The 25879-nt window shown below is 39.4% G+C and overlaps 1 protein-coding gene and 1 long non-coding RNA gene across 2 annotated transcripts; one reads left to right on the top strand and one right to left on the bottom strand.

Annotated features, from left to right (window-relative positions):
* Positions 1–7632: 7632 nt before the first annotated feature.
* On the top strand, positions 7633–11564 carry LOC142385522 (G2/M phase-specific E3 ubiquitin-protein ligase). Its single transcript, XM_075472144.1, has 7 exons — positions 7633–7810; positions 7905–8001; positions 8957–9113; positions 9210–9307; positions 9561–9705; positions 10275–10395; positions 10708–11564. Exons 1-5 carry the CDS (start codon positions 7684–7686, stop codon positions 9631–9633), a joined length of 552 nt encoding a protein of 183 aa, XP_075328259.1. The 5' UTR covers positions 7633–7683; the 3' UTR covers positions 9634–9705; positions 10275–10395; positions 10708–11564.
* A 1265-nt stretch (positions 11565–12829) lies between these two features.
* On the bottom strand, positions 12830–13746 carry LOC142385524 (uncharacterized). The gene is made up of 3 exons (XR_012770201.1): positions 13595–13746; positions 13338–13379; positions 12830–13192 (listed from the first exon to the last, which is right to left on the bottom strand). It is a non-coding gene; the product is annotated as an uncharacterized LOC142385524 (long non-coding RNA).
* Positions 13747–25879: the final 12133 nt, after the last annotated feature.

The raw sequence follows: 25879 nt of genomic DNA, 5'->3' as shown, positions 1-25879 counted from the left end.
TTTTCTCATTGATGTACCTCTTCTTAACTGAGAACAGGGACGTGCACAGGAATCTTGAAGGGCAGTTGCTCTAACCTGAAGAAAGGGCAACCCCCCCCCCCCCCCTAAAAAAAAACAGCAACAACAAAACAACCTCACAGGTTTTTCACTATAAGCACACTGTCTTTATTGAAATATTAAGCAGTGTAACAGTAACCGTGTAGCCAGGGCTTAATTTGAGGGGGAGCAAGCCGGAGCGCGCTCCGGAACCTCTGACGTTGGCTCCGCCAGCTATTTATAGCCGTCATCCGCGATCCGCCACCTCTCTTGACAAACAATCTTTATTTAAAAAAAATAATGAAATATTTAAACAAATAAATTAAAGTTTGTTTAGTGTCTACAGCCCAATCCTCACGGGATAAGTATTATCCTACCTATGGATCACTGGTAATTCGCAACTACCCCCGCACCTCTGTAATTTTTTGTGGCGCATTCGGACGGGACAAGCAAAAGTCTGTAATTTAGCCTACTGAAATCACAGACATCATGAGCGGATATTCCGTAATTGTCGTAACTTCCTGTTTTGCCCCGTTGTACCTGGTTGTACACATAGGTTGAACACACAGGTGTGCGTTCAGACGGGACTTAAATTACCACAGGACGTCTGTGTATCGCCGAAATACAGTAGGTAATTCGCGGCGGAATTATTACCCCACAAATCACGGACATGGCGCATTCGCACAGGACTAAGAACTCAGACATTCTCCGCAATTATTCCGAATTACGGGGGGTCCATAGGTAATACTTATCCCGTGCGAATTGGGCTAATGTCTGGTTTTGATATGCGTCTTGTTGGTGATTTCTGTCATGAAACAAGATACTGAAAATATCTATATTACGGAAAAGGAGGGTGCACACTTCCGTTCTATTGGACAGTTAGCCAGAGAGCTTGTAAAGCAGTGCTGGATTTGATGTGACTATCGTTATTAGGCCTACAGTACATGCGCAGATTATTTTCGGTGTGGCGCACAGGGTTGCTCGAAAGCGCCCCCCGCACGCTTTTTTTTCACACCGGAGCCACTCATCCTCTGCGCTCCGGGACCTCCCACTTTACAAATTAAGCACTGCGTGTAGCGGTACACAGTGTAAGGTGTTAACAGTGTAGCAGTGTACTTTAACACTAACAGTGTAAAAGTTCAAAAAAGGGGGCGCCTATTGGGAGCCATGTCAACAAAAATCTTCAGCACCTCGTGCATGCCCCCCCCCCACAACGCCCGCGCCCCTCCCTTTTGCTTATCTCTCAAGGTGTCTGGTGAATCTGAATGATTGACTTTATTTTAGGAAACTTCTGTCAAAATTACGAATTATAAAGAATTCATGTTGAAATATGAAATCATATTAGCCTAGGCCTATATTATTTTCTGAGCCATATAAAACGTTGACTGCAAGCTAGCTGGCTGTCGGTGTTTTTTTTTTGCTACCTAAACGTGGCACAGTAGCTGGCTGTCAGATTATTTATGGTCACTAAACGTCCTAAACTCGACATTGGATTTTAGAGAAGTTGATTGTGATCATGTCTTGTAGCCTAGGCACCGTGTACACATATCAAGCTCACCTTTTCAGGCCGTCAGGGCAGTCGTATGGAGGTAGATTTGTTTCTTTATTATTCAATCAAAAAAAAGGTTGCTTCAATCAAAAAATATATTTTCAATCAAAAAAACCCGTTTCAATCAAAGAAAAAAAGTGTTTGAATGCAAAAATATATTTGAGACTCAAAAAAATGCATTTGAACACTATTTTTTTTTGCTTGAAAATGTTTTTTTTGATAGAAGTGAAGGTTTTTTTGTTTGAAGCAACTTTTTTGATTGAAGTATTGTTGTTTTGTGTTTGGGCCATATTATGGGTAGGACATTTGTGTCTTTATAATTCAATCAAAAAAGAAGTTGCTTCAAACAAACAAAAAATATTTTCAATAAAAAAATCACTTCAATCAAAAAATAAACCTTTTCAATCATAGAAAAAATGTTTTTGAATGCAAAAAAATATTTGAGACTCGAAAAATTGCACTTGAACACTTTTTTTTTGATTGAAAATGTTTTCTTTGATTGAAGTAATCTTTTTTGTGTTTGGACCATGTTATGGGTAGGACATTTGTGTCTTAATTATTCAATCCCAAAAAAGTTGCTTCAATCAAAAAAAAAACATTTTCAATCAAAAAAAAATATTTTCAATCAAAGAAAAAACTGTTTAAATGCAAAAAAAAAAAAAATCATTTGAAGTGTTTGTTTTTTTTTGATTGAACTTTCTTTTTTTTTGAATGAAGTGAAAAAAGTTTTGAAGTCGTTTTTTTTTTAAAATCATTTTGACTCAAACGTACCGCAGTGGGCGGGTGCTTCCCCATTGGTCAGACATGTTTGAGTGACAAGTGTCTACACCAACGACGTCTTTCTGACAAGCAAGTCATGGTCGCCACTCGCCAGCGAGCCAGGAAGCAGTGGTCAGGCAGTGGTGGAGTAGTTGGTAAGTAGATAAAACCGTATTAAAATGATTGGTGTCACGTTATTAGCCTACTCTGTTTGATATTTCGATTAAACATACAGCTTGCTAACTTAGCTCACGTTGACTAATTTGTGTGATTGTGTTAGATATCTGACGCCTCATATTGTCAGGCAGGCTAGCAGGGTGCGCTAACGGCTAATTGAATTGTTTATTTCACTTAAGTAACGTTACAGAGGCTTGCTATGTGCTAGTGCTATATTGTGTTATAATACGTAACGTCATTAGTGGTCAAACAACAGTCCACAGGCCAACTGTTGCCCACAGCGCTGCCTGTTTAGCAGCAACAGGTCATGCAGAGCCTGAGTCTATCTTCTCACACAGCCCACAGGATTACAGCTATTTGACCGTCCCGCTCTCTCTCTCGCTCACGGGTAGTGGTCTCCCCACCATCACAGTCAAATGCTCGCAGACACAGAGGCAGATGCTGTTATTTTGAGAGCGGGGCTTACATATGCCGTCCCGTACGGAAAATAATGTTGCATACCACCGGTAACATGAATATATATTCCGTTGCTCGGTGCGCAAACTAGCTATGTCAGGCATTATTTATAAGTAGCCTAATGTCCCGCACAACTCCACATGGAAAACTGGCAGTTCAATGAAGTGATGCTTATTGTCTGACATAGTGTACAAGTAGTTACTAGCTTAAAGTATTGTGCCAATAATGATCCTTCTGGTAAATTTGGCATTCAGTTGAGACACAAAAGCTCTTAGTTTAATGAAAATCCTTGGAAAAGAAGACAAGATGGTTTGTTTAATTAGTATTCATTTATTTAGATTTCTAATATCATATAGTATTGTCCTGTCAACCCATTACAAGTCTTGCCTTATTCAGTGTTGATTTATTGACATGTTTATGTAAGATGTTTTATTAGAAGGTGTGTGAGTGAAAGTTGTCTGAAGTTGTATTTTTCTATTTTATTGCAATGCTGATTGATAATGTAGGACTCTGGTCCTGGCTTGGCCTAAGTTTTGGTGTCTCTAGGTGCTGTGCTCTGTAGGCATGACACATTAATTTCTTTATGTGATACTTTATTTTTTGCATCAAATTATTTGAAGTATTGATAAGCAGTATTGATATCGATACAGGTATTGCTGCACTCTCAATTATAACTGCTCAATAGTGTCGTATGGTTACTTTTATTATACAAGCCATCAATTTTGATGGCTTGTTAGTGTAACCGTTAAGCATAATGGCATTAATGCTATATATAGCGTACACTTAGCCAGATATTTTTTATTTTGTTTTGTTTTTTTTAAAGTAGCTAACTAGCTAAAGCCTTAAGTAGCTGAAATTAAGTTGTCTCGTGTCTCTGTCTGCAGCAACACACACACACACACACACACACACACACACACACACACACAGACAACGATAGCTACCTACATTAACTGCAACATCTTTCCAGGCAGCAGATGGACTAATTGTTTTTCCTGTTGATCAAATTATGTTTTTTTAGGCCAAGAACTCCACTAAAACTTTTTGGAACAGGATTGCTTAATAAAGGTAAGAATGGATGGGTAGATTTTATTTATGGTTTTGCTCTTTTTATGTGTCTGGTGTATTGTAGGTCATAACCATTTTCACAACAGCCATCTTTTCTCCCTCCCATTTAGAAAGACCAATACTACACATCACCTCTTGTGCATGTCTTCATGGCAAGGCGATTATCACATACTCAGGTTACACTCCACTTGCTGTTGACTGGATTCACACTTTTTAATCTTTAAAAAAAAAAAAAAAAAATATTAGTCTTTTTAGACTCTACCTGCTTCATCTAAAGTGATTGATGGTGTTATTGTTGATAACAGTGGTTAATCTCTCATCCCAGTATGACAAGCAGGCAGCCACTGCCGCTGCGCAGACTTTTCTGTCAGTGCTTAATCGCACCATAGAAGAACCCAGGCAGAGGAGTCAGGACATGCCTACCCCTTCAACTGTACAAAACGAGATGTCCAGGTAGTGTAGCCAGCCAGCAGTAGTGCATTTATTTTTCAAGTCAGCCATGCGGTATCAGAGCTGAGGGTGTAGCAACAATAGTCTTGACTCAAATGCACGACTCAAACACAGCGTTAGGCAGGGTAACAGTCTTTACTGGAAAAACAGGTTCGGTACACAAGTAATCCATCAGCGGGGGCAAACAAACCAGACAGGGATCAGGCAAAGGCGAGGTCAACCAGAACACAGGCAGGGGTCAATACCAAGGAACTAGAAAATACTACAGAGCAATAAAGGCTATGAAGTAACGCACGGGGACAAAAAGACGAACTGGCAACGGACAGGGGAAACACAGGGACTATATATACACACACACAGAACAGGTGAAAGTATTGAGGGTGGGGACAGACAATCAAGGAGGAGGACGAAACCACACGAGGAGGGAAGGGGAATCTGAAACGAGAGGAGAAGTCAATACAACAAGATGACACAGGAAACAGAACTATAACATGGACCGAGTCATGACATGCAGGTTGTAGGGGATTTGTGAAATGTTATTCCACATACACAGCCATCCCATGCAAATTTCATTTTTTACTGACCCCTTTTTGTAAAATATTACAAATCTATTTTACAAACAAGGGTCTCACATTTTTTTACTTTTTTGCAGATCATTCCCTGGATTTTTCAAAAGAAAATCTGCAGACAAACACAGAGACAAGAAACATAAACCATGGAAAGGATTTGACATGGCTTTTTTCTTATTGAGTGACAAAGCAGAAACAACCCCGACCACACAAGATGAACTGGAGCTACTACAGGCAGGGCTGGGAAAGAGGACTCTCTCGATCACTAAAGACTTAAGCCATGAAGAGGTGAGGAGCAGCATCTTTCTTTATCTCCCCCTACCTCCTCTATCATTGCCTTCTCCACGATCGATTTTTACAGATATACCTTCCTGAAATGTTCTGTCTTTATTACTGTAGTTGTCCACTTTACTGGAGAGCACCTACCCGAAAATGGCAAGTCTTGAAGGAGGATGGCTTCTATACAAAGCAGCTGGTATGTTAAACAAGACATTAGATTAACATAAGGCTATTTGAATAGAATCTTTAAATAGTGTGGAGCCCTGCACTACACAAGGCTTTTCCGAGTTCAAAAGGAGTTTCCAGAGTTTCCCTAAATAAGCTGTTCGAAAATACTGACTTGACAGTTTTTTTGTTTTTTTTTTAAGTGGGCACATCCATGTGTACAGTGATCATAATGTGATAACCAAACTTGCCGCAAGGAGATATGGGAAATTTAGTGAATAATGTTAGAGCTTAACTCAAGAAGAGATGTCATAGAGGCTCGTATCTAAACATAAAAACATCTAATATATTTTTCTGAAACATGACATTGTAGATTATTATAATGCAGAACACCTAATTGTGCACGTTTTAACTTTTTGTCCTCGATTTCATTATCATTACAGTCGATAATACTTTTCCTCATGTCATTATTTTTCACTTACAAGTATGCCATGAATGGGTCAACTTACACTGGCTGAATGCCATGCTCAGCACACTGATGTTAATATACTTGGTTGGCACTACTTTTAATTCCCATAAAACTTGAATTTGCAGGTGGACATGGAAGGAGGAGAATGACCGCTGTCGCCTTAGAGTCAGAGGGATACACTGGCTCTGTTCTTAGAAGCGCCTCCGCAGGAGGGAAGTTTATGTTATATATTGCTCCTCTCCAAGAGAAGATTGATCTGACACCACTGCCAGTGGATGCTCCAGAGTTCAGTCTCATGCCAAAGGCTACATGCACACAGTGCAAAATGGTCATGCCATTGCAAATGCTAGCCCTTCATGTGCAAGGTGATTGTGAAGGGACGTCTTCGACAGCTCTTTGTGATTCAGAGGTGAGACGCCTTTCTTGTCACATTTTTCCACTTAATGCAAGTGAAAGGTGAATGTTGCCACCAGGCCTCCAGACTAACTTTTTTTAAAACTGTCCCTGGACATTCCTGAAAAACGGTCTCAACCATCCCGAAGTGAATGTAAACTGTCCCAAAATCGAAATGGTGTTTTTTTTAGTGTTTTTTTTTCTTCTCTAATTGTTATCATCTATGTCTGTTATTGGCATAAGATAAACAGAAACATCATTATGAGAAAATAAAGTGTAGTCATAATAAATTAAAAAAGCCCCTGGAAACATGAATTTGAATATTAAAAATACATATATTATATCAAAGCCGAGTGTCTGATTAAGCATCCACAAAAGTCTGAGTGAAAATAACCATAACTATAAGAAAACCTGGTTTAAAAAAATTAATTTTGCTGTTTAGATTAAAAAACTCTTGGCCTGTTTAAATGTTAAATGACTGACAACTGTCAATCAGAGTGTTATCTAGTTATCTGACACATTGTTTGGCTGCATTTTCAGCAAGAAGATGAGGAGCTTGATTCTTCTGTTCCTGCGACTTTAGATGTGCCACCATCGAACAAGGTATGGTTCTATGTAGGACAGAATAATATTTATTGCAATAATAATATAATGTTTTATATTTTTATTACTCCTGATTTTGAGTGAAACCATAAATGATCAAATGAACATTTACTATTTACCATTTATGCTGAGAGGGTTGCTATAAAAATTGGAACTAATCCTGTCCATACATCTTCCCATTTAGCAAAGTAAGACAAAATGCCCGATATGCAACAAATACTTCCCAAGCCAGGACATTGAGTTCCACGCCAGTATCTGTGGAACAAGGTAAGTCAAGTCACATTTATTTATATAGCACATTTCGTGCGACAGGTGCAGACTCAATGTGCTTAAGAGTAAAAAAATAAATAAATAAATAAAACAGACAAGTGGTGTATGTCCTTTGCATATAATAACATCACATTTTTTAGTTTGCTGTGATTAGATGGAATTCATTGTAACTTCCATTCTTAGTTGTAGTCCTGTATGGAGCCCAGATGCTGGACCTGAAAGTCCCCATGATCTGCAAGAACCAACACAAGATCCAATAGATGACATCTCATGGTAAAAAAAAAGAAAAGGGATCTTGAAACTTTGATTTTGCTGCCAAAATATCTTTAGATTTGTAAGATGTAATAATTTATTTTAACAGTGAAGAAGGTGTTCTGCGTTGGGTTGACTCAAAAGTTGAGACGGGGAAGACCTTCAACATTTGTGTCTCGAGGGACAACATGCTGGAGAGAGGTCTAAAGCTTTGGCAGCGCCAGAAGACTGGAGGCCCAGCGAACAAACTGAAAATTACCTTCATAGGAGAAGCTGGCATCGACACTGGGGCATTAAGGAAGGAGTTCCTGTCTGGTAAGTAGTAAGCCAGTCACAAGTGTGTAATACTTCTAAATCAACAATAAAACCCTGTGACTGAGGCTGTTCTCTGGTTTGTTTATGTCCACAGAGATGGTTGCTGGGATAGAGACGCGCCTCTTTGAAGGGGGGAAGAAGGGGAAGATCCCAAAATACTCCATCACTGACCTGGACAAAAACTATTTTAAGTTTGTTACTCTTATTCATATTCTCATATTAATCAACAGTATTACTTATTTACTTGCATTTACACAATGGTGTATACTATAATGGTGTGTACAACTACTCACTGCTAGAGGAATAGACTACATTACATTACATAAAAGATATTGCTCGTGGTACACCTCTACATATCTTGTCTTAAGACACTTTGACTCTGTGACTTTGGGTACATAGTAAGTAACCATTCCAAATATTGGCTCCTGGCCATTCCAGCCAGGAACTTATCTCCTGATTCTGTAACGTGAGGCACCTTGGTGTACAAGTGCACCCCCCTGACATGATGCTGGTATGTCACAGGGACTTGGGTACATAGGAATGAATTTATATTTTCACCTCGTGCATTGTATTTGTCTTATCCGGCTTAGTACAATGTTACGATGTCATTTAGCAGACGCTTTTATCCAAAGCGACGTACATTGAGAGTTCCTACAACACAAGCAAGGACTTGTGTAGTACTTCCTACTCTTTGTAACTGGATATCTCAGGACAAACAGCTTGGCAGAATTTGATTATATGTGGCCAGAAGGTCCAGTTGGACTCTGAACTAATTAGATTTTGGAGTTCAAAGGTTAAGGTCACTGTGATCTCACAAGGTGGTTTTAGTCTGAAGAATGTGATCTTTGGGATGGATTGATAAATTAGTCACAATTAACCTAAATATTCACTTTCATATTTAAATTATATTCCTTCAGCCTTCACCACATGGGGTAAGCAGAGGATGTTGGCCTAAATGGCAAACTGACTCTTGTTGCTGGAGGAATATACTCACATGGAAGTATTTTCAACAAGCAACTTTCTCTAGCATAGTTTTTAGATAATAGAGGAAAAAAATATATCCATGGTAATGGTGTGAATGAACAGGGAGGTCAATACATAATTTTGTCATAGCATCACTTTTTTATTTCCCCCTCTTATATCCAGAGTTGCTGGTGAAATATTTGCAGTGAGCCTTGGCCAAGGTGGACCGCCTCCAAGCTTTCTTCAAGAGTGGTGTTACCAGTATCTGGTGACCGGGACACTGAAGGACATCACAAAAGAAAATGTGCATGATGCAGAGTTGTCCACATTAATCGAAATGGTGTGTTGAAATCTCAAGCGCATATCCTTCCCATTATGAAAGTCTTGTGTGAAAAATATTTTTTCTGGAAGTTATGTTTGGAAAATATGCTTTCAGATTGAAAATGCAACTGACGTGACACAGTACACAGAGGAAATTCTTAACTGTGGATATACGGGCCCCATCACCTTGGAGCACAAAGACAGCATAGTAAGGTATGCATTGTTTTTTCTATAGCTCACCAAACGTTTCATGGATTTTTACCAAGGTGCAGTGAGCCAACCATGGTCTACAGATGACAAGTTAAAGTCATTGGGCCTCATTCACACCCAGTGCATACGCACAAATCTGTGCTTAAACCTTGCGTACAATCGTTTGACACACAAATCTGGGATTCAGCAATATTTTCAAAAAGTCTGCAGTAAGATAGGCACTAAAGTTAATGTCCAATGTCTATCTTTTTGTTAGAGCTGTTTTGCTACATGCCACCACGAAGCGTACACCAATGCTTCAACAACTGCAAGAAGGCCTTGAACTCTAACAACTACTGTCAGTCATGCAAAGGAAACCCAAGGAATGTCGGAATCTTTTCGTGATTGGGGATGATGACAAGGTAAAATAAACAAGACGGGTGCTCATAAAACACAGTCTTGCTAACGAGCCTAAGGCAAGGCAACTGTATTGAAATAGCAAATTTTAAGCACAAAGTGATTAAAAGTGCTTTACACAGTAAAATAAAAATCTGCATATAGAATCCACATTTATAAAATAGTAACATGAATGCCTAAGTCCAAAACCAGTCCAAAACCTGTCTCACACCCCACACTTGGAGATGGCTTTCTGTGTTACCTTCAGTTGAGAGACAGCCATTTTAGTCCCCCTCTTAGACAATTTATGGAGTGGGATTTTGTTTTGATTGGTGGTTCCGACCTATAATAACTCTACTGTTCAATTTAAAGTGGTTCATTATTTCCTCGCCCCACTATTTTACTCGTGATCTAACGGCAAGTGACTTTCCGTTTGTCTGAAATGCATGAAATTTTAGAATTAGACTCCCACTTAAATATCACGTCTCATACTGTTTGGTGTGCTAAATATAATTGGTTTTAGCTATGCTCTTGTCTGTCTTGACTTCTAAGATGCAATCCAAACTGACCAGCCCAATGTACTTTATGTTTCAAGGTTGATTCACATTACATCATCTCCAGCCTGGCTCCAGTGATGAGCGAGACAGGTTCAGTAAAACAAAGGACAGAGACGCAGATACTGAACTTCTTTCAAGATTTCCTTCTCGAGCTGGAGGGTATGTATTGGCATTACATTTTTACATGTTGGTAGCAGAGCTACTCCATGTCTACAGCAGCTGGTTTAAGGTCATATGCAAGTAAATCACAGACATTGTGGGGAGTCTGGGTACGCTACATGAGCGACCTACAATCTGTGCAATTTATGCTTGTTCTACTAGTGCAGCTTACTCCCCCCCGCTTTTGGTAATTTTTCTAAAATCACGTTTTGCTTTCAAATCAACTGAGCTGCACCAATGTCAATGTCATCCATCAAACTGAATATGAAACTTTTTCACCATTTTCTTGCATTTGACTATGCTTAACTAAAGATGGGGACACCAGTCAGCCTGATGAAGAAGACAATGGAGCACCGCTCTCGGTTCCTCGAGTGATGCAGTGGCTCACGGGGCAGGCTCACAGACACATGCTGGTCTCAGAAAGGGAGAATTTCAAAATCACAGTCCTGTTCGATCACACTTGTCTTGAACGCATGCCAAAGCACACAGTATGCTACCCTGTTGTGAGTGCATGCAGCACCACTATAACATTCCCCACAGCACATCTGAAAGATAGTGATGCATTTAAGTCCAACCTTGAAATTGCAATCCGATATGGTTCCAGGTTTGATAGAGTTTAACTTTTTGTTTTACTAAACCTGATGTGTTTAGTCAGTTAATTTTAGTTCAACCCTGATCCTCTCAGACTACTAGTAATCACCACTCCTGCAAAATGTCTCCTGTTGTCTGCTGGGTGTTCTGTTATTTTCTTGCAATCAGTCTTGCATATAGAAACGTTCTGAAATATACTGTACAATTAATGGTATACCAGCATTGACACCCCCTCCTTCTCTGGGAAACAAGCAGAAACTGATAACATGACAGCAGAATTTCAATTGGCAACACACTCAAAAGCTCTGAATGTTTGGACAGTTGCTATTGCTCTCATGTGTCTGATACACTGTGCTCAAAATTATACAAAGCAAAATTTAAAGAGGGATGTATTTCTTTGCATTTCTGCTTGTTTCCCAGAGAAGGGTGGGTATAAGTCTGACATTTGACATTAGGTGTTGACCACTGAAGAGACCAGAAAGTGCCATAGAGGTGTTAAAAATCTTGTTAAAGTTATAGTCTTTTGTTACTATAATAAGAATTGTTGTTAATAATAAGAATAATAATTATTATTATTTGAGCCGATAATGTAATTCATTGTCATATGATAATGTTCATTTGAAATATTATTGTTATATTGAATATACTGTATTTTTCACCGATCGTTTTTACACACAACAAGCAGGCAGCAAACTTAATTGATTAGGCTATTCAAATCTTCCTATGTGGCGGCAGGACGATTCAGGATCTACTGTAAGGTCATTAATGTTCTGTATTTTGTTCCAGCAATAAAATAATTTGAATTAAAGTGGTCCTCGTCAGGATGCGAGGGTCTGATGCTCCTTCTGTTTATGCATTTTTCATGTTTAGAGATGTGTGTACATACAGATATGATTACCCAGCAAACATTTTGATGTCTTTCTCACGTCTGATTAATGTTGTACATTACGAACCGAATCGGGTTGAATCGGAAGCTGACGAATCGGAACCTAACTTCAGCGTCGCTTGGAGTTAGGTTCATCCTGTCGTCTATTTGAGGCAATAGAGGGGCTGAAATGAAAGTTTTTCTTAGGTCGTTTTTCAAACAGATGATTAAACGCCGGCAAATCGACGTGGAAGCGACAGAAGGAAAATGCAAAGATTGAGACTTGAACTCACATGTCCCAGCTGAGAGACGTGTGCTACCACTGCACCACTGAATTGAAGAGCCCCTTACGTGTCAGGTTGATCTGTATCATCATGTGTACACAGCTGATCAGAGAGGGATTTTGTTTCGACCTACATATTGTTATGATTCTACTTACCGAAAACAGATAATTAAAAATCTTTATATAAAACAAATGTTCAGTAAAACCAGCTGTTTGTGCTGTCACCTTACGTTTATTCCCCTGCTGTATAATTACATATTTATATGGGAATTTTATATGAAACAATTTTACATTTTATATGAAACATATTCTGTTACATCATTGCAAGTTTTCCTCAAAATCACCATTTCCTGAAGATTATGTTTTAATGCTCTAATTATCATTTAATCATAATTTATGAATGTTTTTCCCATATGGACAGCTAGCAGCAGCAGGATCAGCAGCTTTGAGAGCTCCACAACACACATTCCATACATTATCTTTCTGATTTATGGCAAATAAAATATGGTTTGGGGAAACATCACAATGTGGAAATGAAAGACCAACACTAGTTATCATTTTAGGGTTTAAAGATCCTTGGACGTATTCATTGTTGATCAAAAATGACCACTTCCAAATACTGTGCTATTATGAACAACAAAAATAAAACTACTAGCAATAACATAAACAATTTTTAAAAACATGTTTTCCAACTGCTTCACATTTCAAAAATTCACGTATAAATCAATATAACAGACATGCAATAACATTTCATATTTAAAATGTATTTTCAAACTTATTATACAGGGTATATGCAGGAATGCAAAAGTTTATTTCAATACCTTTTATAAGACTTTTTATAGACCTCAAAATACTTTTAAGACCTCATTCGGTCGGTGGAGGAAGTGGTGTAGGACTTCTTTAACAGGAACAGGAAGCCGGGGAGGCAGAAGAGGACATTGATGAACTTGTGGAGGTGATCTGTAAGGTGGTGTAGTGATCCATCATGCAGCCCCAGGCGTGTTAGGGCTGCAGTGGGTTATACTGTTGCTCTTTATGCTGTTGAAAGGGGGAGGGGTCTAGCAGAACAAATAGTTTTATATGTTATAGTAATCAGGTTTTAGATTATTATATATAGGTTAAATTTTGGACATTGACAGAAAATACTTAAATGCCTGTAGTGTAACGTTTCATGGTGTATGTGAGTAACCATGTGTTAGTTACCTTCATTCAAAGCTGAGTGGTGTCTGTCCATTTACGCATGGGCTGTGGGTTTCAACATACAAAGGTTGGGTTGGTTTTTGGAACGCATTTAGAAAAATATGTTTAAAATTTATTTCTAGGAATTTGTAAAAAGTAAAGACATTTTCTTAGTGCCGCTTTTTAATCATAACATTGAAATGATTAGCTGTGTATTTGTATTGTTTCAAAACATGTTTGCTATAATCATTAAGCACTTAATAGTGTGGAGCGTCACTCACTCATTACAAATTGAAGAGCACGCAGGTATATATCCTGACCAAAGGATAAGGAGTCAGAGTTAGGATTCACTTCATGTTGCAGCAGAGCAAGATTCTCTGCAGACAGGGGGGATGGAATGTAAGGAACAACAATCCCATGGTCAGTGTCTTCAGATACCTCCTCCTGATGGTCTATGTGCTGCAGCTGCATGGCCCAACAAACAAATTAATGATAATAGACAAAGTGCTTAAGGGAAAAACTGCCATGCCAATCAAGTATTACATGCCCACCTCTGCATAATTTGGCTCAGGCACAGGTGCTTGGAGCATTCCAATGTTCCACATCTGTTGAGGTGTAAGGTTTGCCTCTGTGCGGATCGGGTGGTTGTTCCAACTGTCTGTGAAATGCTGTAGATCTGACCGCAGACGAGGTACGAACACATATTGCACACAGAAGAGGTGGATCGCATTAGACAGATCAATGAAGCCCTCTTCTTCCAAGCTGTGTAGTGCGTTGTAGTACTTTGATGTTACAGAATTCCAAACATCTCTCCATAAGCGTTCCACCCTGAAAAAAGGCAGACAGACAATGGTTAGAATAAGAAACACTGGTGCTGTCTGTTCATAAGTAAATGGCATTTATGGCTTTTCAGTGGTGCAGCCACTTTTATGCCGGTGTGTGTGTGTCCGCCAGTTCACACCAGGAAATTTCAATCAGGAATGGAGAGTATAGGAGAGAGCAAGCTGAAATCTGTGCCAAGGTTTGTGACCACTGTTCAATGTAAAAGATGACTGCCAACTATAACCAGCACACCATGGAGCTTGTTGAAAGCAGCCATCTTGACAGAAGAGGGTAAACCAACATCCGGTCAGACTGACACATGATTGACACAAATTGATAATGTAATTAATGCTTCCTGTTAGTCACATTAATACAATACAAGTTTACCTTCAGTTCTCTCAAAGGAGCTGCTATAAAAAATGGTCTATTGTTGCTAAGCAGCAGAGCACTGCTTACTCCTCCACTCTGAGAAGGATTATCAAAAAAGCAGATGTCAAGTGTAGATGCGACAAGTTCATTTAATTACCTCTGGTTATGGACACTTTTGCCTGCAATAAAGCTTCCACGGCCTGTTCCTCGGACAGTAAACATGCACCTGGCTATGTCGACATTTTCCACCCCTTGATCAGCTCTCACTCTGAAAGAAAAGCAAATGCTTTTCCCCCCCATATATGACATAACTTCATAATGTACAGCAGCACGTCGTTCTTTTATTTCTCCTGCAATTTGAATATATACCTTGAGGGCCATCCATTTCTCTGAACACCCTCCATGAAGAAGCCAAAAGCAGTTGCTGCTTTGTTGTTAGCTGCTGCGTCCAGATACAAAATCTATGAAAGAGGTAGACGCATACCATGTATGTTTTGGAGTTGTTCATAAGGGTAAATATGTTGTGAATGAATAGAAAATAAAATATCTACCTTCCTGGAAAATCCATCTATCCCTCCAAAGATGACGATGTTATACCTTTAAAAAATGCATTTGAAAAAATATATAATTCATTTATGTATTACATGTATGTAGAACTCCCACATCATACAACACAGTAAATTGGTCAACAAGCAACGTCATACAAACGTAAAATAAGTTCTGCCAGACAAGACATTAATTTACCTTATCAGTTTATGATTTGTATCAACATGGACGAGAGACAGGGGAGCAGGGACAGAGTAGCTTCGTCGAGCAATGCAACGAAGCTGGATCATCCTGGCAATGATACCTGCACCATCTACACGCTGCAAAGACAGCCTCACTCTTTTCCATTGAAGACGAAGGCCCATTGCTTGGAGACTTCCTTTGACCATTCTGTAGCCTGCATGCGGCATCCTTGCCTTAATAGCCCTGACTTTCTGGTCTAATTCTTCATCAGAAATTACAGAATAGCATGCCCTCACTGACATGTTGTGGTCCTTCATTCTTCTGTAAAGGGTTGACCGTGAAATGCCATGCATTTCTACTAAATGAACTAGAGGTAAAGAGGTATCCAGCAACGTCTGTAGTGTGTCACGACTCATTTGTAGTTCTGGCCGTCCTACATTCCCACTCCAACAAGTGGTGGCTACATCATTAAATAGTGGAGGAACAGGATTCTGTGACAGATGTGAACTGAGCACTACAGTCAACTGTTGCAGACCATCAGCCAGCTCTGCGGGAATATCCATGTATTGTGTGCCAGCTTGAATAAACTGCAACTCTTGAGTGCACACAAACAGGAGGTACTCAAAATCAATGGGTACTCTATTGATGACAGAAACCAACCTATCCCTTAACCTCAGTAAGAGCTGTTGTGCCATCGGATGCCTGCAAATTAAAATTTAGCATTATAAGAGGAGCAATTTTGAAATTCATGTATAAGTGTACTTGTATGAGATAGTCAGTGCATTACCTGCAATAGATAATGGGGAGCACAACCCCAAAATGGAGAATCAGCAGCAGAGGTGATGTGTAGTATTGGTCTTTCTAAATGGGAGGGAGAAAAGATGGCTGTTGTGAAAATGGTTATGACCTACAATACACCAGACACATAAAAAGAGCAAAACCATAAATAAAATCTACCCATCCATTCTTACCTTTATTAAGCAATCCTGTTCCAAAAAGTTTTAGTGGAGTTCTTGGCCTAAAAAAACATAATTTGATCAACAGGAAAAACAATTAGTCCATCTGCTGCCTGGAAAGATGTTGCAGTTAATGTAGGTAGCTATCGTTGTCTGTGTGTGTGTGTGTGTGTGTGTGTGTGTGTGTGTGTGTGTGTGTGTGTGTGTGTGTGTGTTGCTGCAGACAGAGACACGAGACAACTTAATTTCAGCTACTTAAGGCTTTAGCTAGTTAGCTACTTTAAAAAAAACAAAACAAAATAAAAAATATCTGGCTAAGTGTACGCTATATATAGCATTAATGCCATTATGCTTAACGGTTACACTAACAAGCCATCAAAATTGATGGCTTGTATAATAAAAGTAACCATACGACACTATTGAGCAGTTATAATTGAGAGTGCAGCAATACCTGTATCGATATCAATACTGCTTATCAATACTTCAAATAATTTGATGCAAAAAATAAAGTATCACATAAAGAAATTAATGTGTCATGCCTACAGAGCACAGCACCTAGAGACACCAAAACTTAGGCCAAGCCAGGACCAGAGTCCTACATTATCAATCAGCATTGCAATAAAATAGAAAAATACAACTTCAGACAACTTTCACTCACACACCTTCTAATAAAACATCTTACATAAACATGTCAATAAATCAACACTGAATAAGGCAAGACTTGTAATGGGTTGACAGGACAATACTATATGATATTAGAAATCTAAATAAATGAATACTAATTAAACAAACCATCTTGTCTTCTTTTCCAAGGATTTTCATTAAACTAAGAGCTTTTGTGTCTCAACTGAATGCCAAATTTACCAGAAGGATCATTATTGGCACAATACTTTAAGCTAGTAACTACTTGTACACTATGTCAGACAATAAGCATCACTTCATTGAACTGCCAGTTTTCCATGTGGAGTTGTGCGGGACATTAGGCTACTTATAAATAATGCCTGACATAGCTAGTTTGCGCACCGAGCAACGGAATATATATTCATGTTACCGGTGGTATGCAACATTATTTTCCGTACGGGACGGCATATGTAAGCCCCGCTCTCAAAATAACAGCATCTGCCTCTGTGTCTGCGAGCATTTGACTGTGATGGTGGGGAGACCACTACCCGTGAGCGAGAGAGAGAGCGGGACGGTCAAATAGCTGTAATCCTGTGGGCTGTGTGAGAAGATAGAGTCAGGCTCTGCATGACCTGTTGCTGCTAAACAGGCAGCGCTGTGGGCAACAGTTGGCCTGTGGACTGTTGTTTGACCACTAATGACGTTACGTATTATAACACAATATAGCACTAGCACATAGCAAGCCTCTGTAACGTTACTTAAGTGAAATAAACAATTCAATTAGCCGTTAGCGCACCCTGCTAGCCTGCCTGACAATATGAGGCGTCAGATATCTAACACAATCACACAAATTAGTCAACGTGAGCTAAGTTAGCAAGCTGTATGTTTAATCGAAATATCAAACAGAGTAGGCTAATAACGTGACACCAATCATTTTAATACGGTTTTATCTACTTACCAACTACTCCACCACTGCCTGACCACTGCTTCCTGGCTCGCTGGCGAGTGGCGACCATGACTTGCTTGTCAGAAAGACGTCGTTGGTGTAGACACTTGTCACTCAAACATGTCTGACCAATGGGGAAGCACCCGCCCACTGCGGTACGTTTGTGTCAAAATGATTTAAAAACAAAACGAATTCAAAACTTTTTTCACTTCATTCAAAAAAAAAGAAAGTTCAATCAAAAAAAAAAACACTTCAAATGATTTTTTTTTTTTTTGCATTTAAACAGTTTTTTCTTTGATTGAAAATATTTTTTTTTGATTGAAAATGTTTTTTTTTTGATTGAAGCAACTTTTTTGGGATTGAATAATTAAGACACAAATGTCCTACCCATAACATGGTCCAAACACAAAAAAGATTACTTCAATCAAAGAAAACATTTTCAATCAAAAAAAAAGTGTTCAAGTGCAATTTTTCGAGTCTCAAATATTTTTTTGCATTCAAAAACATTTTTTCTATGATTGAAAAGGTTTATTTTTTGATTGAAGTGATTTTTTTATTGAAAATATTTTTTGTTTGTTTGAAGCAACTTCTTTTTTGATTGAATTATAAAGACACAAATGTCCTACCCATAATATGGCCCAAACACAAAACAACAATACTTCAATCAAAAAAGTTGCTTCAAACAAAAAAACCTTCACTTCTATCAAAAAAAACATTTTCAAGCAAAAAAAATAGTGTTCAAATGCATTTTTTTGAGTCTCAAATATATTTTTGCATTCAAACACTTTTTTTCTTTGATTGAAACGGGTTTTTTTGATTGAAAATATATTTTTTGATTGAAGCAACCTTTTTTTTGATTGAATAATAAAGAAACAAATCTACCTCCATAGGTATCCACCAAAATCAACAACTAGCTGAGATCGGGGCTTTTGTTGTGAAACGTGCGCTCTGTCAGCCTGTCACACTTTAGATACATATCCGGGTCAGAGGATTTGCGTGTCTTTGTGTCAAAGGAGTTTACATGTTCATAAGACCGCCTCGTGTCTTTTTCTCCTTCTTGTTGTTTGTTTAAATTACTTTCCCGTCACCCTCTGGAAACCGACACGTGCGATTGGACAAAATGTGGAAATGCACAACAATCAATGCAGCGTTATCAAAATTGTTCTTCAGTTGACGCAAAGCCATTGGCGTAATGATCAAAATGTCCAGATGATGACACCAGTTTTTGACTGCCATCTATGTCAGTTCTGTTCATCACATAATTACAAAAATCACACAGAATGTGCATTAGAATGTATAGATTCAGAATCCATAAAAAAAAACGGAAAAACGTAGTTTTACCATGTGGGAGCCAACGCATGGGCAGTAAAAACGTAGTTTTACGTGACTTGGGAGTCAATGGGTTAAGATTGATAAATCTGATGTAGCAATCAGATTTAACATATTTAAAACTCAACATATTTAAAAATGATTTAACAGAACTGTATATGATGCCGTTACACAACTCAAACTATAATTTATTTTCCATCCTAATGCCTACACTGAACTGTCAACTTCGATATAGATTTCTGAGTTTACGGGGTGCACTTGAATGCACCATAAAACCGCGCACACGCTTTACCGTACGACGCGATGTAAACGGGAACTCGATTTTCAAGTGTAGCTAGCGCGCCGTGCCTCTCCGAAGCGCAGATGGCGTGACCGCAGTGAAACATCCTGGGTTGGGACAAACTTAAGTGTAGGCCCTATTCGTATTTCAAAATCCGCATTTTAGTACAAGACACGATTTCGGTTATTGCACAGCCCTTGACACACCAACAAATCTCAGACAAACCTCGACCAAGCAAGAGCGCATCAGGAGACGTAGCCTGGCTACAAACAGCCCTTGCCCTGACAAAGTTTTCAAACATTGCCAGGCTATGAAACGACGAGCAAGAGTGAACGAGCAGCAACCCCTCTGTGAAATAAGTTTTCATTCATTGTCTCTCGCCTGATATGCATCATAAACACTGACGAATCTTCACCTGCAACACCAGCGACGTCTTTCATTACACTGTAACAGACTGCAGACCGCAAGCGCAGTGTGTGGGAGCGGATTCAACATAGTTGCTATTCAGCAATGGGGGCTGATCGCAAGCGCATTCATACAAGGAGAGTGAAAGCAGAGCGGATCAAATAGTCTTTGGTTAGGAGAATGCCATGATATAGAATTATACCTTTTAGGTTCTGCACCAAAAGCGGCGTTTGCACTTTCTCTACTTTTTTAAAGTGGTGGGGAAAAATCTGCTCATCAGACAAAGTGCCGGGGACGCGTCCCCACCGCATTAACACGTTTTATTTTCTTTAAAGAAATTTTTTGAGGTCTTTTGTGCCTTTAATGGATAGGAAAGTTCAGACAGACAGGAAGCAGGGGCCGAGAGAGGGGGAATGCACATGACACTGACGTGATGAAGGAAGGTGAAATGCTGTTTCAAAAAGCCTTTCCTTTCAAGATACTTTTAATAATTTGAGGAACTAATGTTAGCTAAACCTTGGTCCAGCGGAGTGTTGGCCAGGGCTAGCGAGCTAAGCTAACGTTAGCTAGCTAGACAACTTCGCTAGGTAGCTAGAGGCCAAAGTCAACCACATAAAACAAACAAAAAAAATCGCTAAAATCATTAAAAAAGAGAAAATTCTATCGACCGAAACTTAACTTACCGTAGAAAGAAGAGACTTGGAAGACAAGTGTGACTGCAGTCTGAGTGCTGACTCTGAGTGTAAATCCAGAGTGATTCTCAGAACGACGGAGTTCTTTCACTATCAGGAAAGAACTGCAGGGAAGTTCATTTTGATCAATTCTGAGTAAAATGAATAGTAACCCCTGTTAATTTACACCAACACTAAAAAAAAATAACACTGACACATTTGCTGCGCAGTGAAGCACTCGGGATGGGTGTCACTGTGGGCCCCTCCTCTCTCGCTTGGGAGTGTGAAGGGTGTGACAGAGATTTGGTCTGAAGGTCTCCATGGTAACCTCGGTTCTAATACGTCACAAAGAGCTCACAACATATGTGATGATAATGCCTCAACGACACACGTCAATGCACGTCAATGTAAAACACGTGCATGACACGTGATTAATACGTCATAACACATCATTAAACGTCAGAGGCGAAAGTTTATAAATAGGACCCAGAGATATCAACAGCTTTGTGTTGGGAGGTTGTGGCTCCCCTCCCTCAGGGAGCAGGTTGAGAGGCTGATGGCAGATGGGCGTTGAGTCTCGGCTGCCAGGACAGCAGTCAGGCTCTTTCCATGCGTACAGTATGAGGCTGTGGCTGGAAGCGTCTGCTCCGCACTCGCAAGTCAGGCTTGTGTTGTGGACAGGAGCCCCCGGAGTTGGTTGCGTCTTGGTCTCGGTCCTCTCATGTCCTTCTGGTCCCTGAGTACGTCTTTTGTGTTAATTCCAAACACAATCATCTGAGGCTACAGCAGTGCCCGCTGTCACTGCCGTGCATTATTAGCCTCCGTCACAACAGCTGGTCTCACTTTTCCATGGCAAGGAAACGAAACCAAATCATCACGGGTCCAACACATCACTTGTCCACTTCACTAGTGGGACCTGCTAGTAGGTTTTAAATGGGGAAAAACTGAGATCGGGTTTAAGTATTACGTTAACCTGCTGAGTCTTGGAAATAACTCTAAAATAATTTTAACTCCTCGGCAGGAATATCTCTGCAGCTCTCTCATCCAGAGGATCTACAATCATGCATGTGTTTGTAACATAGCAGAGGGTGTATTCTTACTAAAGTCAAGCATATTGCCTTTTGGGCACTCTGAGATGTTTAAAGCTCAGATTAATATCAGAGCTGAGATTTAGAAACACGTGGAACATTCTGTATTTCCTCTTTTGTCTGTTGAGGAGCTGCTAAATATCAATGGTTCAGTATTTGTAGCACATGCGCGTGCACGTAAACACATTCACTTATAATATCGTGCCCTCATAAATTCACAAACACTTACACACACGTGCACAGACACACACACACACACACTCACAACGGCCTACAACCACCACACGCGGGCAAACTGGTGTGTTGGTGTGTGTTCCTGCAGATCTTTCAGTCAAACCTGAAGCTGATTGGTAAGATAAGAAAGCTGGGAAAGCCTTGGCAAAATAAAAGAACGTTCATTTTTAAACGAATTTTACTAAGTGGACTCAAGAAAAAAGTTTTAGTGTATTTCTAAAATATACCCTGTATGTCACAGCCTGTGGGTTTTTGCTTCCATTTGTCATACTTGGTCATTTTGATTTCAGGAATCTGGGTTAGTTCCGTTTGGCTCATGCTGGATCTCTGTTTCGTGTCCTTTTGTCTTCTTCCATTTACTCAGTTAAACTCTTGTTTTCTGCTCAGCCTGTAAAACTGGCTTAAGTTAGCCAAAGACCACCACCTGTCCTGTGTTAATCATCAGCCTCCTCAATATGAATGCTCTCAGTTTCCTTTTTTCATAGCCAGACCCTCATTGTTGTTGTTCCCTTCTTGTGAGTTTGTTGTCAGTTTTGTGTTCCAGCTCTGCTCGATGTCTAGTTTTGTCTGAAGTTTTCATTTTTGGTGATATCCTGTTTTGCATTGAAAGTACGCATTTGTCATACTGTCCCGTGATTTAGTACAACAAATAGATCTTTCGGGAGTATAAATCATGTTATCATGTACTGTAAGAGTACCTCTGGTGTGAGAGCAGTAAACTTTAAGGTAACTACTAGTTATGTTTAGGTTTTATTTTGTACTGTAGCTATACATACTGTGAGCTACACCACAGCTGACTGCTTATACCTCATTATATAGTCATATACTGTATACATGGACCACTTTGGTATTGCCCTTGAGTATAATCCAGGGTTTTATACCTGAAGCTGTGCCATAAATCCACTATCAGTGGACTACACATACGAATTCACAGACCGACTTGGAATTATTAGGAAGTTTATTTCTAAGAGTTCTGTGTTGAAGCAGTGCTGCACACTTAGAAGACGGTACATTGGGTTTAATTCATTTTCATTTTCAATTCATTTTTATTTATATAGCGCCAAATACAACAAATGTCATCTCAAGGCACTTAGATAATAAAGTCCAATTCAAGCCAATTGGAATTCAATTAATTGTAATCATAATTATTCATAAAATAATCCAATTTGTTTATATAGAGTCAATTCAAAAACAATTTCCTAGCTAAGGAAACCAACAGATTGCACTGAAAACTTTTTCTTTTCTGGGAACCTCAAGTAAACCTGCAGTTTGGGAACGAAGTGCTCTGTTAGGAAAATATCTTACAATGAGATCTTTAAGATATGATGGAGCTCGGTCATTAAGAGCTTTATATGTGAGGAGAAGAATCTTAAATTCTATTCTGAATTTAACAGGGAGCCAATAAAGAGAAGCTAAAACTGGAGAAATATGATCTCTCCTGTTAGTTCTCATCAGAACTCTGGCTGCAGCATTTTGGATCAGCTGAAGGCTTTTCAGAGAATATGTGGGACAGCCCAATAATAAAGAATTACAGTAGTCCAATCTTGAAGTAACAAATGCATGGCCTAGTTTTTCTGCATCACTCTGAGACAAGATGTTCCTGATTTTAACAATATTACGAAGATGAAAGAAGGCAGTCCTAGAAACCTGTTTTATATGCGAGTCAAATGATAAGTTCTGGTCAAAAATAACTCCAAGGTTCCTCACTGTAGAACTAGAAGCCAAGGAAATACCATCTACAGTAACTATATAGCTAGACAATTTCTCCCTGAAGCGCTCAGGTCCAAAGATAACGACTTCAGTTTTGTCTGAATTTAGCAGCAGACAGTTCTGAGTCATCCAGGTCTTTATGTCTTTAAGACATGCTTGTAGTCTGACCAACCTATTGGGTTCATCTGGTTTTATAGATACCTCCTTGAACAGTCTGGTTGGGATTGGGTCTAAAACACAAGTTGATGGTTTAGAAGAGACTATTGCTGTTGTTAGTTCAGAGAGATCAACTGGGAAGAAGCCGTCTAAATACAAATCAGGTTCTAAAGATACTTCTAAAGCTGCTGTACTTGATGATACATCACTGATAATAGTGGGAAGGACTCCATCAATCTTCTCTCTATTAGAAACAATTTTATTAATAAAGAAGCTCATGAAATCATCACTGCTGAGAGTTAAAGGAATAACTGGCTCAGCAGAGCTCGGACTCTTAGTCAGACTGGCTACAGCGCTGAAGAGAAACCTGGGATTGTTCTTATTCTCTTCTATCAATGATGAATAATAAGCAGTTCTAGCTTTACGAAGGGCTTTCTTATACGTTATTAAACTATCTTTCCAGACTAACTGAGACTCTTCTAAATTAGAGGAACGCCACTGTCTCTCCAGCTTTCTTGCAGTCTGCTTTAAAGCACGCAGCTGTGAATTATACCAAGGAGCCAACCTCTTCTGACTGATTACCTTCCTTTTCAGAGGGGCAACATTGTCCAGTGCTGTACGCATTGAAACTATAGTGCTGTCAACAAGAGAGTCAAGTGCTGCTGGAGTAAAGTTTAGGTAGTCAACCTCTGTCAAATCTGCACATGGCAGTGAAGAAAAGGATGATGGAATTAATTCTTTAAATCTGGTTACAGCATCCTCTGATAGACACCTTCTATACGTAAATTTCTTCTCAGAAACTGTATAGTCAAGTAATGTAAACTCAAAGGTAATCAGAAAATGGTCAGATAAGACAGGGTTATGAGGGAACACTGTTAACTGTTCACTCTCAATGCCATAAGTCAGCACAAGATCAAGGGTGTGAAGATAGCTGCCACTCCTCCTCCTCTGCCTGTGGTTCCAGGAACGTGAACATTTAAACAGTCAGAGGGAGTTGCTTCATTAATGCTAACATGATCCTCCTGCTGCAGCCAGGTTTCTGTAAGACAAAATATATCAATATGATGATCACAAATCAACTCGTTCACTAACAGAGACTTGGAAAGGAGAGATCTGATATTCAGCAAACCACATTTAATAGTTTGATGTTTTTGTTCAGTTAAAGTTTTTGTTTTCATAATTTCTTTTTGCACAAGAGGATTTGCTCCTTTTGTGTTAATTGATTGGGTGGGTAGCAGCAGGTGGGAAGCTGCAGAGAAGTGTGTAAGACTACAACTCTGCATCCTGCTCTGAGCCCTGGGTTGTCATGTTTTAGGGTGACAAATAAATTCGTCCATATTTCTAGAAATGAGAGCTGCTCCTTCCAAAGTGGGATGGATGCCGTCTCTCCTCATCAGACCAGGTTTTCTCCAGAAAGATTGCCAATTATCTCTGTAGCCCACAGAAATAGAATGTAATAGAAATGTAAGACAGGATTTAATCATCTTAAAAATATTGCCAGAGTTCACCCATTTCTCTCTCTTGCCAGCACGGAGGTGCTGATGCATGCTTTTATTTCTAGTAGAATAGATTATTGCAATGCCCTGCTCTCTGGTCTTCCCAAAAAAAAGTATTTCTTACCGACAATTACAGAATCAGTTGCACGTGTGCTGACGAGGACCAGAGGGCGGGAACACATGACACCAGGTTTAAAACCGCTGCATTGGCTCCCCGTCCGTTTGAGGATTGATTTTAAGGTTCTTTCAGTTGTTTATAAATGTCTTATTTTTCTGATCTGCTTTTAAATTATTGGCCCTCGCGGACCCTGAAGTCCTCTGGTACCGGCCTTTTAGTTGTTCCTAAAGTTGGAACAAAAACTTATGGTGAGACGTCCTTCCATTATGGACCTGCCACAGAACCTCAGGGCTGCAGAGACTGTTGTTTTTAAAAAGAGGCTCAATACCTACCTTTAGTTTAGCTTTCAGCTGTATTTTATTTCATTAATTTGGGTTTAGTTTACTTTCATCCATTATTTTAAACAGGGCTGGGCGAGTCAACTTGTTATTATCGCATTAACTCATTCATTAGACACCGAGAGGTGGAGGTGTCGATCACATTGTACCTCAAATAAAATTATATCCAAGACTTGTGGAAAGAAGTAGAATGATTTAAAAGTGAATAAAGCTGTAAGCAGCAGGAGGAAGCAGAAACGTCTGCAATCTTCAGAAGCAGGAAGTAAAAGCCATTGCAGGCGCCTACATCTTCATCACC

The sequence above is a fragment of the Odontesthes bonariensis genome, chromosome 8, assembly GCF_027942865.1.
Source record: "Odontesthes bonariensis isolate fOdoBon6 chromosome 8, fOdoBon6.hap1, whole genome shotgun sequence".
NCBI lineage: Eukaryota > Metazoa > Chordata > Actinopteri > Atheriniformes > Atherinopsidae > Odontesthes > Odontesthes bonariensis.
Note: the sequence above shows the minus strand (reverse complement) of the source record. Positions and strands in the feature narration are given on the sequence as shown.